The following is a 13763-nucleotide window of genomic DNA, read 5'->3' as shown; positions in this document are numbered from 1 at the left end:
GAGGGAACCAAGTCTGGAGAACAGGGGGAATGTAAAACGAGTTGGAACTCTATTTCCATTAATGTTACGACTACAACTACTTAAGCGTGTTGTCGTCATGGAAAAAAATACTCGACTTCCTCAATTCATACGAACGCCAAACACAAGGAAACAGACCAATATGGCTTAAACTTGATTTGTTCTTCCAAGAGATGCTACTAACTAAACATAACCTCGATACGTGTCAGTAGTACAGGGACTGTTCAAACGACCATTGTACTTTACATAATACTCACCTCAAATCCGCTTGTATAAAACGATCACGTAGTGATTCCAATTTGCCAATTGTATCAAAACAACATCCGGGAAAGGTAGAGACTGTAATATCCAAAAAATCATCGATTTTTCGTATACATTTTTCAAAATATTTATTTCAATTAATTTATATAAATAAACGACGATCCATGCCGACCGATTTTTTTTATCCTGATACAAATTTACTTAATAGTTCCTATTTACTCTACGCTCTGTACACTTTACGTCTGCTCCCTTATAACCATAAATAAAGCAATTCATCATCGCGGTTGCTATTCTAATTCATTCCACTCATCAATACCACACAATTATTCACTACAAGCTAAGTCTCGTTGAGCAGCATTCGACAAAATAGTACGATCATGGTTCACAGGGTTATATTCTCACCTTAGCAGATAATACATACGCTAAGGATAGTTTTTTTTTCTTCCTATTTTTCAAACAACAATTCCAGAATAGATTGGACGCATTTTTTGCTATCTATTCCGTGCTCAAACTTTTTCGGTTAGCAATCGATTCAACTGCCTCCGGTGTCACTTTAACATTCTCCTTTATTATACTACGCGTATACGAGAAGCGTTGGTTTGAGATCTAAAAATTTATTTAAATATCCACTTTATACAGTTGCTAGTTGCTACGGTTTTCCTTTTTTTTTGTGTTGTTTCGTTTATGAAAATACAAAATAACTCAGCTCCCGCTCGCATATCTACATAATCATCACAACACACTTTGCGCTGTGCGATCCTCGTTTTGTTTGCTACCTTGTATTTTTTTTTTCAGTGCGTACCTACAGAATTTATGGGGCGCTGTCACTTGCTCACATTGTTCCGGGCCTTATCCGGGGCAGCAGCCCCAACCGAACGAACGAACGAACGCTCATTCATCAAATTTGAAATTCAATTTCAGTTCAATGCATCGTTTTCTTTATTTGTTGCTTTCATTCTTCTTGTTGGGTAGTTGTTTTTGCTTAGTCATTCTGTTGTAACGTTGCAGCATACTCGACATGTATTCGCATATTTATTCATCCATGCATCAATGAGCAACCATCGCGGAAGAAGCGAACTTTCTGCGAAAATCGTGTGCTGGCTGATCTCTGGGGCTGGGGAGCCTTCCCCGGGAGCGGTTAGCGTCGAATTCAAAGCGTGGTGGGAAATCGGGAGGGAATACGTTAAGATGTCGTGGATGGATAGATGGATGGATGGCCGACGACATTCGTCGAAGAGTTGCGAGACAGCATCACGAAACGCGTAGGGGGGAAGGTTGACACGTAAGAGCGGGTGGTGGTTTTGTGGAGTACAGCATAAATATCTCCGCTGCTGCTGCTGCTGCAGCCACCGTCGGTGGTTGCTGACAATGAAACTGATTCGATCTTCCCATCTTTCAATCAATGCCTGCAGACCGGTGGGCGTGAGCATGTGTGAGTGAAACTTTGCTTTGCCTCATCCTCGAAACCAGGGAATCGATATACAGCACTTGTTCGCTAACTGGTCGTTTTTGACGTGGGACTACGTCTAACCGGAGTATATGGGGGTTAAAATGAAAACCTAAACATAGAACATGCAGGAAAAAATGAAAGATTCCGAATGCTTATACCTCGAACATTTCTTATTGGATCGGAAAGATGTTTGCATCAATTGATACTGAATATTTCTACGCTTCTATCGCAATTAATGAAACGTTATGTTTCATTAGATAAACAATTGAATAACTGTAAAATGTTAAGCGTTATCTAAACGCCTTAACTACCTCGTTTTGATTGGCCCGATTTACGGTTTCCCCAACACAGCCATTAAAACCCAGCAGCCTTAGGGAAATCGGCATTGCAAACACATGAAAGTATGGGGACTTTTATTCGCACCGAAATGTGTTCCCTAACACAGACTTCAAAACCAAGTAGCGTTAGAGAAATCGGCGTTGCAAATACATGAAAGTCGGGGGTATTTTTGTTCCGACTGAAATGTGTTTGTCTAACACAGACTTCAGAACCAAGGTGTCTGAGGAAATTAGCATTGCATATTCATGCAGGTCAGTAGTATTTTTGTCCCGACTGAAATGGGTTTACCTAATAAAGACTTCTAAACCAAGGTGCCTGGGGAAATCGGCATTGCAAATACATACAAATCGGGGTAATTTTTGTTCTGACTGAAATGTGTTTTCCTAACACATCATACCAAACGTAAAAGACTTGTCATTGAATTTACTTGTAACGAAGAACATAATCTATTGCATGAATTGACTTTACATGGCATTATACAATCTTTTTACTCACAAAGCAAATATATTGAATTCAATTGTTTCATCTAAGAGACATTACCAATCATCAGCAACGGATGGAGGCTAGTTTTCAACATAACAGTTCTGAATTAGCACCACCTACGATATTGTGCAACTTGCTCAATGTCAATGCTAAAAGCAAATATATTGAATTCAATTGAATTCGGAAATTGTTTCGTTCAATCAAAATTTTTATCAATGCGAACAATTGATTGCTAGGCTAAGGTAGTCCCACGTTACCCTTGCATTTTATCATAGATATGACCTACCCATTTTTTTTAACTGGGCTGCTTTCAACTAGGCGCTCGAAAACTGGGCTATAGCCCAGTTAAAAAACAGTTGAACGTAAAATATGAACTTTTGATGCATCAAGGATCTTATTATAGATTAATACACTGAGAGAAATAATTAGTATATATAACAAATGTTATAGTAACTAGTAACGATTCGATAGTCATTTTCTACCGTACTAACTATTCGTACATCCTACGTGAGTAAATGGTAAACACAAGTGTCAAAATATATAGCAGAACTAGCTGACCCGGCAAACGTTGTTCTGCCATATAAATTATTTCTAGTGAATATTTTGGTTGTTAAATAGAAAAACAACTAATGTAAGTGTGTTCGAATGGTTTTACGGTTTTGATTCATTCTTTGATGAAGATCAAATGGATATGTGGCGATGGGATCCATGACATACGGAAGAATTGAGAGCTGTAGACGATGACCTGCTTAAATAAAACGTATTTCATTCAAATAACTGACATGCTTGATGTGAAGTTTTAATATGTTAAGTAAAATGTAAAGAAAAAAAGCTGTATATTTTGGTTGGAAAGTAGAAAAATGAAATAAAGTAAATTAATATTAATTTCGTTCAATTGCTGTTTCGTTAGTGAAAAAAAGGCTCTTGTCGTTTTCTGAATGGATGGATAACTGTTGGGAATTGGGAAACCAAAGATACCACAAACAAGTTTCTTGGAACTGATATACCGGCCAATTTGGTAGCACATTATTTCATCGTTGTCATTCAGTCAAGGAGTATTCATATCAGTACTCTGAATTTCAATGATTGTGAATGATTGTCCGCCATTATCAGTATTTTTTCATTTACTTCGTTTAGTAATCGTTCCATGTAAGTGATGGAAGTTGATGAAAAACAAACATCAAAATAATTCATCTGTATTTGTGGAGAAATTTACTCTCCTTTAGATTAGCAGATCCGAAAGCACATTTTCAGAAACAATTTTCGTTCAAAATTGTTGCCCACTTGCAGAAAATGTGTGACTCTGTTACATAGAATATATATTATATACGGTATAGCTAATTTCCATTTATATTTTTCGTTTTAAAAGCTTACTTATTCTATCCGAAAATTCGTTACCATTTTTTTTAATGAAACACGAAGCTCAATGACGTCTATGTCGAATTGCGTGGAAATGTTACCACATTATTACAACTCTATTGGACTTGACAATGCATTGCGTTTTAGCCTGGCAATAGCAAATGCTGTGTCGACGTTGCTCATGATAGAGTCTTGCAAGTAAATTTATTCTTCCTCATGCAGTCTCTGTCGATTGTGTCGTAGGAATCACAATCGTTCGCCCTCTACCTTCACTTACATTTGGACCATGAATTTTTGGCACAACTCACGACATCGTAGCATGACGTTACCCTGACTGCGTCGTATCATCGTACGATACACGCAAAAATCCATCATCTTTTGTGACCACATATTCATAAATATTGATTCGAAACATTGAATCCACACACGCTCTCCAGCTGGTGCATTATCTGGTTGATGACAATGACGTGATTGACATTTTTCTATCGAAGCATGTGAGATCTGAAGCATTTCAATAATTTATTGTGCTCACTCGATAAGGCTTCCACGACACGACACATCGTAATGTGCCACAATTCGAACCGACGTCCATTTTATTGATATCGGGTTGTATTCGTATTGTTACTGTATTTTCAGTTCTTGCAATAATGACAAAAAAAGGTTATGTTTAGTTCGTCTATTTCCATCAAATAAATTTTCAACTGTTATCGATTAATTTGAGAAGCAACCCAGCAAACATTAAATAATATAAAATGTCATAATTGGAGGTGACATACATCCAAGCCACATGTGAGAGATATATGATGCGTATAACTGGCATATACATGCAAAAGTGGATGCGATATACGAAAATGTCATATTGTATGTGTATATAAAGCCGTATACAGCGATTTACGATACATGTGACACTGATATGCGATTTGACCTGACAATTTGATTAAAATTAATATTATGTACGTATATAATACAACACATCGTGACATAAGGATGATTGTCAGACCGATATATGACTTAATCCATCAATGATATAGAAAATCGTATTTCTGCATTTTATACGATTTCAGATATACATGATGTATCCTTGAATTGATATTTTATGCGATTATGATTTGATACCAATTTATGTGCGACCTAGCATGTGCAAAAGTTATACGATTTAATGTTTGCTGGGGAAAAAATCGGAATTTGGAGCGATTGAACTGTGTGGCGATGGTCCGAGACTTTTCGGACTTGGGCACTTGCTTATGCTGGCACAATTTGCTGATGGGTTCACTATCACGCTCAAAGGATTTTTTTGCTGAATGAGTTTGGCGAGTTGGTAATGCATATCTGCGCTTGCCGGTGCCGTCTGGAGAGTTTAAATGATACAACAATTGGATGAATTTAACTGACACAATATTTGTGCAATAGATGAAGTGGACCAGCTCAACACATATTGAAGAACCCAGCAAAAACTAAATCGTATAAGCAGCGTATTTACATCATCATTTATCCGATATTTTGGGTGGTATATGATGCACCTAACTGGCATATACAGTATACCAAAAAAAAGTTATAGTCCCCCTTTCAATTTATTTTTTGTTGCTGTTTTTTTCCCGTATTATTTAATACGTCACACATCAAGTGATTTCGCTACTCTGCTGAGCGTTCTAGCGCCCTATGTTATGCATGTACCCACGAGTGAGACTGGATGTTGAACGGGAAGGGGTTAATTTGAAGAATTACTTTGCCAATGTTGATTTATCAACCGATGGAATCATGACCAAGGGAGTCTGCACAAAACCTTGGGACGCAGATATACATGCCAACAAGACGGAGATCCGAAGTACACCAAAAAGCTGGTTTCGCAGTGGTTCAAGTGGTTCACTGTTTCTCGACCATAATCCGATCGAGCATCTCTAATCAATTTTGTAAATTAAGCGCCAGGAGCAAAAATCCAACAAGTATCCAGCAATTGCGGCATTTTTGTCAAATTTTGTCAACTGAATGGACAAAATCACCCCGCAAACAACAGATCTAAGAATGCCGGACACCAGCCCCGCAAAAATGGTGTTCGCATCGAATCCAGTAGGAACAAGAAGGAGAGGAACCCAGCGAGCGAGGTGGTTGGACCAGATGGAGCAGGACTTGGCAAGAATCGATGCGGTCGGGAGTTGGAGAACTGCAGCGATGGATCGGGTTTATTGGCGAAAAATTGTGAAGAAGATCTAATCTCTCAACGGGATGTAGTATAATTTTAAATAAATAAAAATGGATGAAGATCAGAGGTAAGACACCACATAAGTAAAAACTGCTTCGTTTTTTTCTTCTTAAAACTCGAAAATGGAACACAAACAATAAATTCATTCATGGGTGCACAGACCTTATCTCTGAAAAAGTGTCCCTAGCAACGGAGACAATCTTCGTTGAAATGTAATATTTTCTGAAATACACTTCTATTGGGTTGTCCGGGAAGTTTGTGCCGCCACTGATGCTAATCAAATCGAAACGCTGATCAAGAATAATCCTCAATACGCGATACATACGCGAAGTAGCAGATTCATTACAAATATTTATATTCATGAGCATCTGGTTAACCTTGGTGCGAAAAACATTTAATGGATCATTTCTCCATCATCTTTATAAACTCAACGAAAATTCGCATTTTTCAAGCAAATCGTGATGGACGATAAAAAGTTTAATAATTTACAGCAATGTTGATCGAAAGAAATATTTGGGCAAGCGGAATGCAGCACCATTAACTATCCCCCAAAACCGATCTTTACTAGGAGGAAGTAGCTCTTTGGGATTTCTGTATTATGTATTCAGAAATACAACCCGTGTAGATGATAGCCCTGAATCTGAAGCAGACGTACAACCAAACCTGGATACCACTAGTTCTGAAGACATTGACAGACGGCAATCTGCACTTTGTGAAAAATCTCGCGATAAACCGGACTTTCGAGGTAAAAGTTGGGTAAGCTAGTTCCAGGTGCCTCCACGAAGAAACTAGTATACCTCAAGATTCCGTCTTAGTGTTCGGATGACAACCTGGGAACATGCGTATAGCATCAAGCGTCAAGATCTAGGTAGCTACCAATGCTATTGGTAAATGACATTTTGAATGAGGTTTCCGACTTTAGAGACAAAAGAGTGGTAACAAGGTGGTCAAAATTTACACGATGGGAATGCGTTCGGGGGCAAAAATTTACAAAGAACGCATCCCCAGCCTTAGAACGTTGAACATACTGTGGTGGTCGACTGCAACCTGAATTTCCAGCAGCATGTCGACAAGGTGAGGAAGAACTGTACCACACAGTTTAATATTTAGCCATCACTAAACCTCACCGGGGTGATAACCGAGTGACGGGTGGCCAAAGATGGTTTGTAACTGAGGTACCTGGCCAGAGATGAACTCCTACAAAAATGCACTGCGGATTATCTTTAGCCTGCTACCATCAACACCAGAAGTCTCGGTATGCGCTGAAGTAGAGGAACCTCTGTTTGACATCTTCGAGGACGCGGCGATAGTCTCCAGAACTGCCAGATTTCTCGCTTAAACCAGCGGAGATGAGGACCTGATTGTCTTAACAAAAAAAAAAGTCTTACAATAGGTGACACACTCCAACCTCCCACCGATATAGCTAAACAACTTTGGTTTGGGACCAATGGGAATGCAGATTCAATTTTCGACTTGGGACGAGCTCAGTGGGCCTCAACCATACTTTTTTTGAATTTATCTCACGAAAATACCACGAAAATGATCCATTAAAGCAAGGCTGTTCCTCCGGAGAATCAAAGGCTCCATAGCCACGTTCGAGAACATAAAAGCGACGAAGGAGCAGAAAATCCTGTCCAGACTAAGAACTCGTTACTGCAAAATATCATACGATTTCAACAGAATTTCTATTACGAGATCACCGGGAGGATTTGCGGTCATCCTTGAGAATGACCCTTTATAAAATGCTACACAGCTTTGTTTTCTAAAAGATGCCAAATTGTATTTTAAAATTTGAATAAAAAATTATAATCTTTCCCTTCACGATAAGGGGAACAAGAAAAGTCGTCATCTTGGTGGGGATTCACTACCTTTGGCCAAGAATCGTGGCAATCGAACACCTTCGTCAAACGAACAAGGAAAAGAAACCAATGTTAAAATGTCCTAAATTTCACATGATATAAACATTTTAAATTGTTTTTTCGTATATGTATGTAAAATCAATTAATGCTGGTAATAACTTCATTGTTAACACACTTCGCGAAACTTGCTGGGTCGAAAGTAGACAGCTATACAAACAACTTCACCGGAAATATTAGGGAAACAAATCAAAGAAATGATAATTTCCCTGCTTGTCCATGGAAGGGGAGAGGGGATGTCTGATGTCGTGCTATTTCTGTCCACGTGGTATGTGGACAGCCCCAATTGTAATACGTGCATTTTCGCCGGAAAAATGTAGCCGATATTGGGCTTACGAATCATGGCTCTGCTTGACATATATGTATACCAATTTCTCCTCGTAAACTAAATCAATAATTAGTACGGTACAAAATGATTGGATTGGATGCATTTATTCAAAAATTCGTTCTATTTACTAATTATTTCACTTAGTGTAGTTTTTATTTTGCACTTCCATACTTTTCAATTAATATTTTTTGAGTGCAATATTGACTTTTCCGACCAGTTAGCGAACAACTGCTGTATCAGGCATAGGAAAAATGGGATGAGACGAAAGACAGTCCAGCTGGACAGTGAAGGGGGAAGAAGTGAGCTCGTGCGTCTAGAGAAATATGAGCATGATTATTTGCTATCCCCCGCAATTTGCTCAACATCGTCGAAATTCGAAAAGCGCCCCACCGTGCTTCCGTGTACTCCACTCTGTCTGCAAGGAATGCAAAAACACGCATACCGTCAGAGGCGTACAAGTTACCACGAGTAGTAAAGGAGGCCATTCCAGCAGCAAAGGCAGCAAATAACAATGAAAAAAAACTTAAACTTAACATAACAAAATCATAAGTATGCAACATGCCCGGTAATCATATGTGCATACATTATTATTACTACTCGATATATGTCTACTCCTTTTGCACTGTTCTTTTTTAACTCTTCAATAGTTTGGTTTCGACTTTTCTTGCTGCTGCTGATTCCATTTTACATCTCTTTACATATGCATGTTGTTTTCCGTTTGTTTTTTATTTCGTTGGAAACAACCCCGGTGCGATTCCGCAATTCCCATCGGTTTTGTTCGAATGGTTTTTATGTGCTGATTCAGAATCTCCGGCTTCGCTGGGGCGGGGGCAGTAGCAGTAAACAGTAGCAGCTAAACAGCAGAATTTGAATATAATAACATCATTGTCTTCGCTCGAAATGGTAATGAATGGCAAGGCGCACTCAAACGCAGTCCCGTATCCGCCATCCGGTTGTGTGTGGACATTTTGGCAGTGGCTACCCCCTTTTCCGCTCGCGTTAAATTTACTGCCACTCTCAGCGCATCTAGGCTGACTCCTAACGGTGCGGGGCAAGTCCCCTACTGTACAGTCAACTTACACTTGCATCGTAAGACCGCTGGCTTGGGAACTTGCGTATCGGCTGCTGCTGGTCCTGGTGATTCTGATGGTGCTGCTGCTTCATGCGTCGGAACGTGACTTTCATCCGACACTAGTCCAGCGAGGATGGGCTACCGGGGCCGCCCATGATGTACGACCCGGGGCTGTGGGACACGTACCCGTCCAGATCGAGCGAACCTTCCCCCTTGTCCGAGTCCAGGATTTTGCCCTCCTGCTTCATCATCATCCGGCGCCATTTTGCGCGTGCGTTCTGGAACCAAACCTGCGGCGGAGGAAGAAAAAGGGCGAAAATAGAAAGAAATGTGAAACTCTGTTAGTTGAGGGTGGCGGATGGGGTTGGCTGCTGGAGATGATGATGATGAGGACATTTCTTTTCGCGCTCCAGTGGAGGGTGAATGGTCCCATTAGCGAAAGATGAGAATCTAGCTTTTTTTTTTTGTGTGTGTGCATTCGAAGCGGGGAAAATGAGCCCTCCAATTTATTCTGGAGATGCCTTATTAGGTTGACAAATCGTGATCGCCTAACAAATTGATTGTTGATTTTTTACCAAAAGAAATGTGCCCTGGCATGGTATTCTATAATGAATAGAATCAAAAAAGTGTCTAAAAAATGGAACACAGTTTACGCCACATAAATTTAAGACCCATATCAAACACGGTCCTTGGGAAACGGTTTCTGCTATGAAGAAGTCCTTTGTAAGCACGATTTGCTGTTGAACACCCGACCGAAAATTTGAAAAATTGCACTTATTTTCCACGAATATAACCCGATTCAGTGTAAATATATATATATATATATATATATATATATATATATATATATATATATATATATATATATATATATATATATATATATATATATATATATATATATATATTTACACTGAATCGGGTTATATTCGTGGAAAATAAGTGCAATTTTTCAAATTTTCGGTCGGGTGTTCAACAGCAAATCGTGCTTACAATATATATATATATATATATATATATATATATATATATATATATATATATATATATATATATATATATATATATATATATATATATATATATATATATATTAACGAAATGTTGATTTGCGCGAAAATATACCCTATGCAAAAAATTAGCTCATTCGGACTTCATTTACTGGTGTCACAAACGTCAAAAGTTGAGTTTATTTGAAAAACGAAAAATCACCGAAAATGGAGGTTTGAAAAAAAAATTGATACCAAATGTGTGAAAATTGCATTACTCGTCGAGATTTACAGTTATTTCGAAAAATTTTGTTTGTCAAAAAAAAGTTTTTTTTTGGCACGTTTTTCTGTCTGAAAAATCAATTTTTCTTGAGATGTCCGTAAATCTCAACGTGTCATGCAATTTTAAAACATTTGGCATCAAATGTCTTACCCTATTCAAAATGCACACCACCTCGAAAAAATACTCTATGCAAAATATCAGCTCAATTTGATTTAAGGGAGAGTAGCGCAAAGCGGTCAATGTTTGAGTTTTTTGAAAATCGATAAATCACCCAAGAGGGAGTAAAGGAGATCGGGTTTTAAAAAAAAAATGTTGATGCCAAATGTCTTAAAATGGCCTGAAACGTCGAGATATAGTGTAATTTCGAAAAAAATTTTTTGTCTAAAATCGGCACTCTGGGACTAGCTTTTTTTTGGAATACGAGACGAAATATATGGTTTCAAGTAGAAACGGACACTAGTCTGGTTGGATACCGGATACCGGATATCCGGCAAACTTATTAGCGAATACGAAACTGGGAAAAAAAATATGTATGTATGAACCAAATAAAGGATAACATTTTAGGGAGTAATGAACACATTTTACATAAAAATATTGATCTATGATCTAATTTTCCGTATAGAATAAAACAATGGGTGGGTTATATCTATGATATAACCGCAAGGTTGACGTGGGACTATCTTAGCTTAGCAATCATTTGTTTGTATTGATTAAATTTTTGATTGAATGAAACAATTTCCCAATTCAATTAAATGTGAGTAAAATTATTGTACAAAGGCTATGTAAGGTCGATTCATGCATTGTGATAGATTATGTTCTTCGTTTCAAGTAAATTTAATGACAGTCCTTTTACATTTGGTATGATGGATAGGACAAAATATGTGAACGGAAGAATTATCAAACGATTATTTATTTTACTTCTACCCCTAAGGTTTGCATCTCTCAAGTGTATGTACTTCTCGAACTGCGAATTTGCTTGATTTGATGAACTTTAGGCACTCAGTTTCGAACATGTACCTTAAACGCATATTGTTTAATCAATAGGCGTTATCGCAGCAAATGGTTATCAACATTTTGCCTAATCATCAAATGGTGTGCTTAGAAATTCTGTGAGCTGAACATATGAAGGCATATCCACAACTGCGGGTGTCGAAATACCCCCGACTTGCATGAACCAACAACTTCAACTTCTATAGAACAAAAATACCTCCGACCTGCATGAATTTGCAATGCCAATTTCTCCAGGTACATTAGTTTTGAAATCTCTGTTAGGGAACACACCGAACAAAAGCTCGCCCTACTTTCATGTATTTTCAATGCCGATTTCCACAAGTCTGCTTGGTTTTGATGGTCGTGTTGGGGAAACCGTAAATCGGGCCAATCAAAACAGAGCAGTTAGGGCGTTTAGATAACGCTCAACATGTCACAGTTAATCAATTGTTTATCTAATGAAACATAACATTCTATTAATTGCGATAGATGCGTAGAAATATTCCCTATCAATTGATGCAAACATCTCTCCGATCCAGTAAGAAATGTTCGAGTTATAAGCATTTTTTCCTGCATGTTCTGTGTTTAGGTTTTCATTTTACCCCCCGTATATTCCGGTTAGACGTAGTCCCACGTCAAAATTCCTTCATATTTCTGTAGTTTAGGCATTCAAGAATATACCCTAGAAAAAACTTATAGAAAATCCTATTATTTATCGCGTTAGAGTCATTCTAGTGATGCGTGAAATTTCAATTAATGTTGGGCAATCCAACAAACACTCAAACATACATACAAACAGGGCAAGTTGAATGAAACCATTAAAAAGTAATCAGTTATTTTCGGACTGTGGCCATCTTGGATTTGAATTTTTCATGATCTGATATGTTCTACTAGTCGAGCACTTTCATTTGATATCCATATTGATGTGGTTTTTAAAAAAAATATCTATTTGGCGCCACTTTGTGGTGGCGGCCATTTTGGATTTGCATTTTTTATAAATAACTGTCAATCCCTTCCATTTGATACAGGTCAGACTCGATTATATGTGATTCGATTATATACAGTTTGGAAAAAAATATTTTTTTATGTTTCAAATATGACTTCTGGAGCTGAATATTGTCCCGCATGACTGGAGACAAGTGAGAGTGATAGCCATACGAAAACCCAACAAGCCGGCTTGCGATCACAACTCGTATAGGCCGATTGCAATGTTATCCTGTATTCGCAAATTGTTAGAGAAAATGATTCTACTTCGTTTAGACAAGTGGGTCGAAACGAACAATTTGCTGTCAAATACGCAGTTTGGCTTCCGCCGAGGTAAAGGGACGAATGATTGTCTCGCGCTGCTATCTTCTGAAATACATGGCTTCCGTTTTTCTCGATATCAAAGGGGCATTTGATTCAGTTTCCATGGAAATTCTCTCAGAGAAGCTTCATAATCGTGGACTTTCACCAATTCTGAATAATTTCCTGTACAATTTACTGTCAGAAAAGCACATGAATTTCTCTCATGGCAACTCAAAATCTTCTCGTTACAGTTTTATGGGCCTACCGCAAGGCTCCAGCCTAAGCCCCCTCTTGTACAGTTTTTACGTCAATGATATGGATGATTGTCTAACTAGAGACTGCACGCTGAGACAACTTGCAGACGATGGAGTTATTTCCATCACGGGTACTAATCCCGTCGCTCTGCAAAAGTCGTTGCAAGATACCATGAACAATCTGTTCACGTGGGCCCTCAAGCTGGGTATCGAATTCTCTACGGAGAAAACTGAAATGGTCGTTTTTTCTAGGAAGCACGAACCCGCCCAATTCCAGCTTTACCTATCCGGCAAAACGATCCAACACTCTATGTTTTTCAAATACCTGGGTGTATATTTTGATTCTAAATGTACCTGGGGGAGACACATTGCGTATTTGAAACAGAAATGCCAGCAAAGAATCAATTTTCTCCAAACAATATCCGGAACATGGTGGGGTACCCATCCAGGAGTCCTCATTCAGTTGTACAAAACAACGATATTGTCAGTGTTAGAATATGGCAGTTTTTGCTTCCGATCAGCTGCCAGGATTCA

The 13763-nt window shown here is 38.4% G+C and overlaps 1 protein-coding gene across 1 annotated transcript in view; it reads right to left on the bottom strand.

The window, feature by feature from the left end:
• Nucleotides 1–454: 454 nt before the first annotated feature.
• LOC129776857 (protein apterous) overlaps nucleotides 455–13763 on the bottom strand; it is a 178687-nt gene continuing 165378 nt past the window's right edge. The window contains exon 8 of the mRNA XM_055782746.1: nucleotides 455–9716. Within this exon, the coding sequence (XP_055638721.1) occupies nucleotides 9546–9716 (171 nt within the window). The 3' untranslated portion in view covers nucleotides 455–9545. The remainder of the gene's footprint in view (nucleotides 9717–13763) is intronic.

Source organism: Toxorhynchites rutilus, chromosome 3, assembly GCF_029784135.1.
Source record: "Toxorhynchites rutilus septentrionalis strain SRP chromosome 3, ASM2978413v1, whole genome shotgun sequence".
In the NCBI taxonomy this organism is placed as follows: Eukaryota; Metazoa; Arthropoda; class Insecta; order Diptera; family Culicidae; genus Toxorhynchites; species Toxorhynchites rutilus.
The sequence above is the reverse complement of the archived record's forward strand: the minus strand, read 5'-3'. Positions and strand labels throughout refer to the sequence as shown.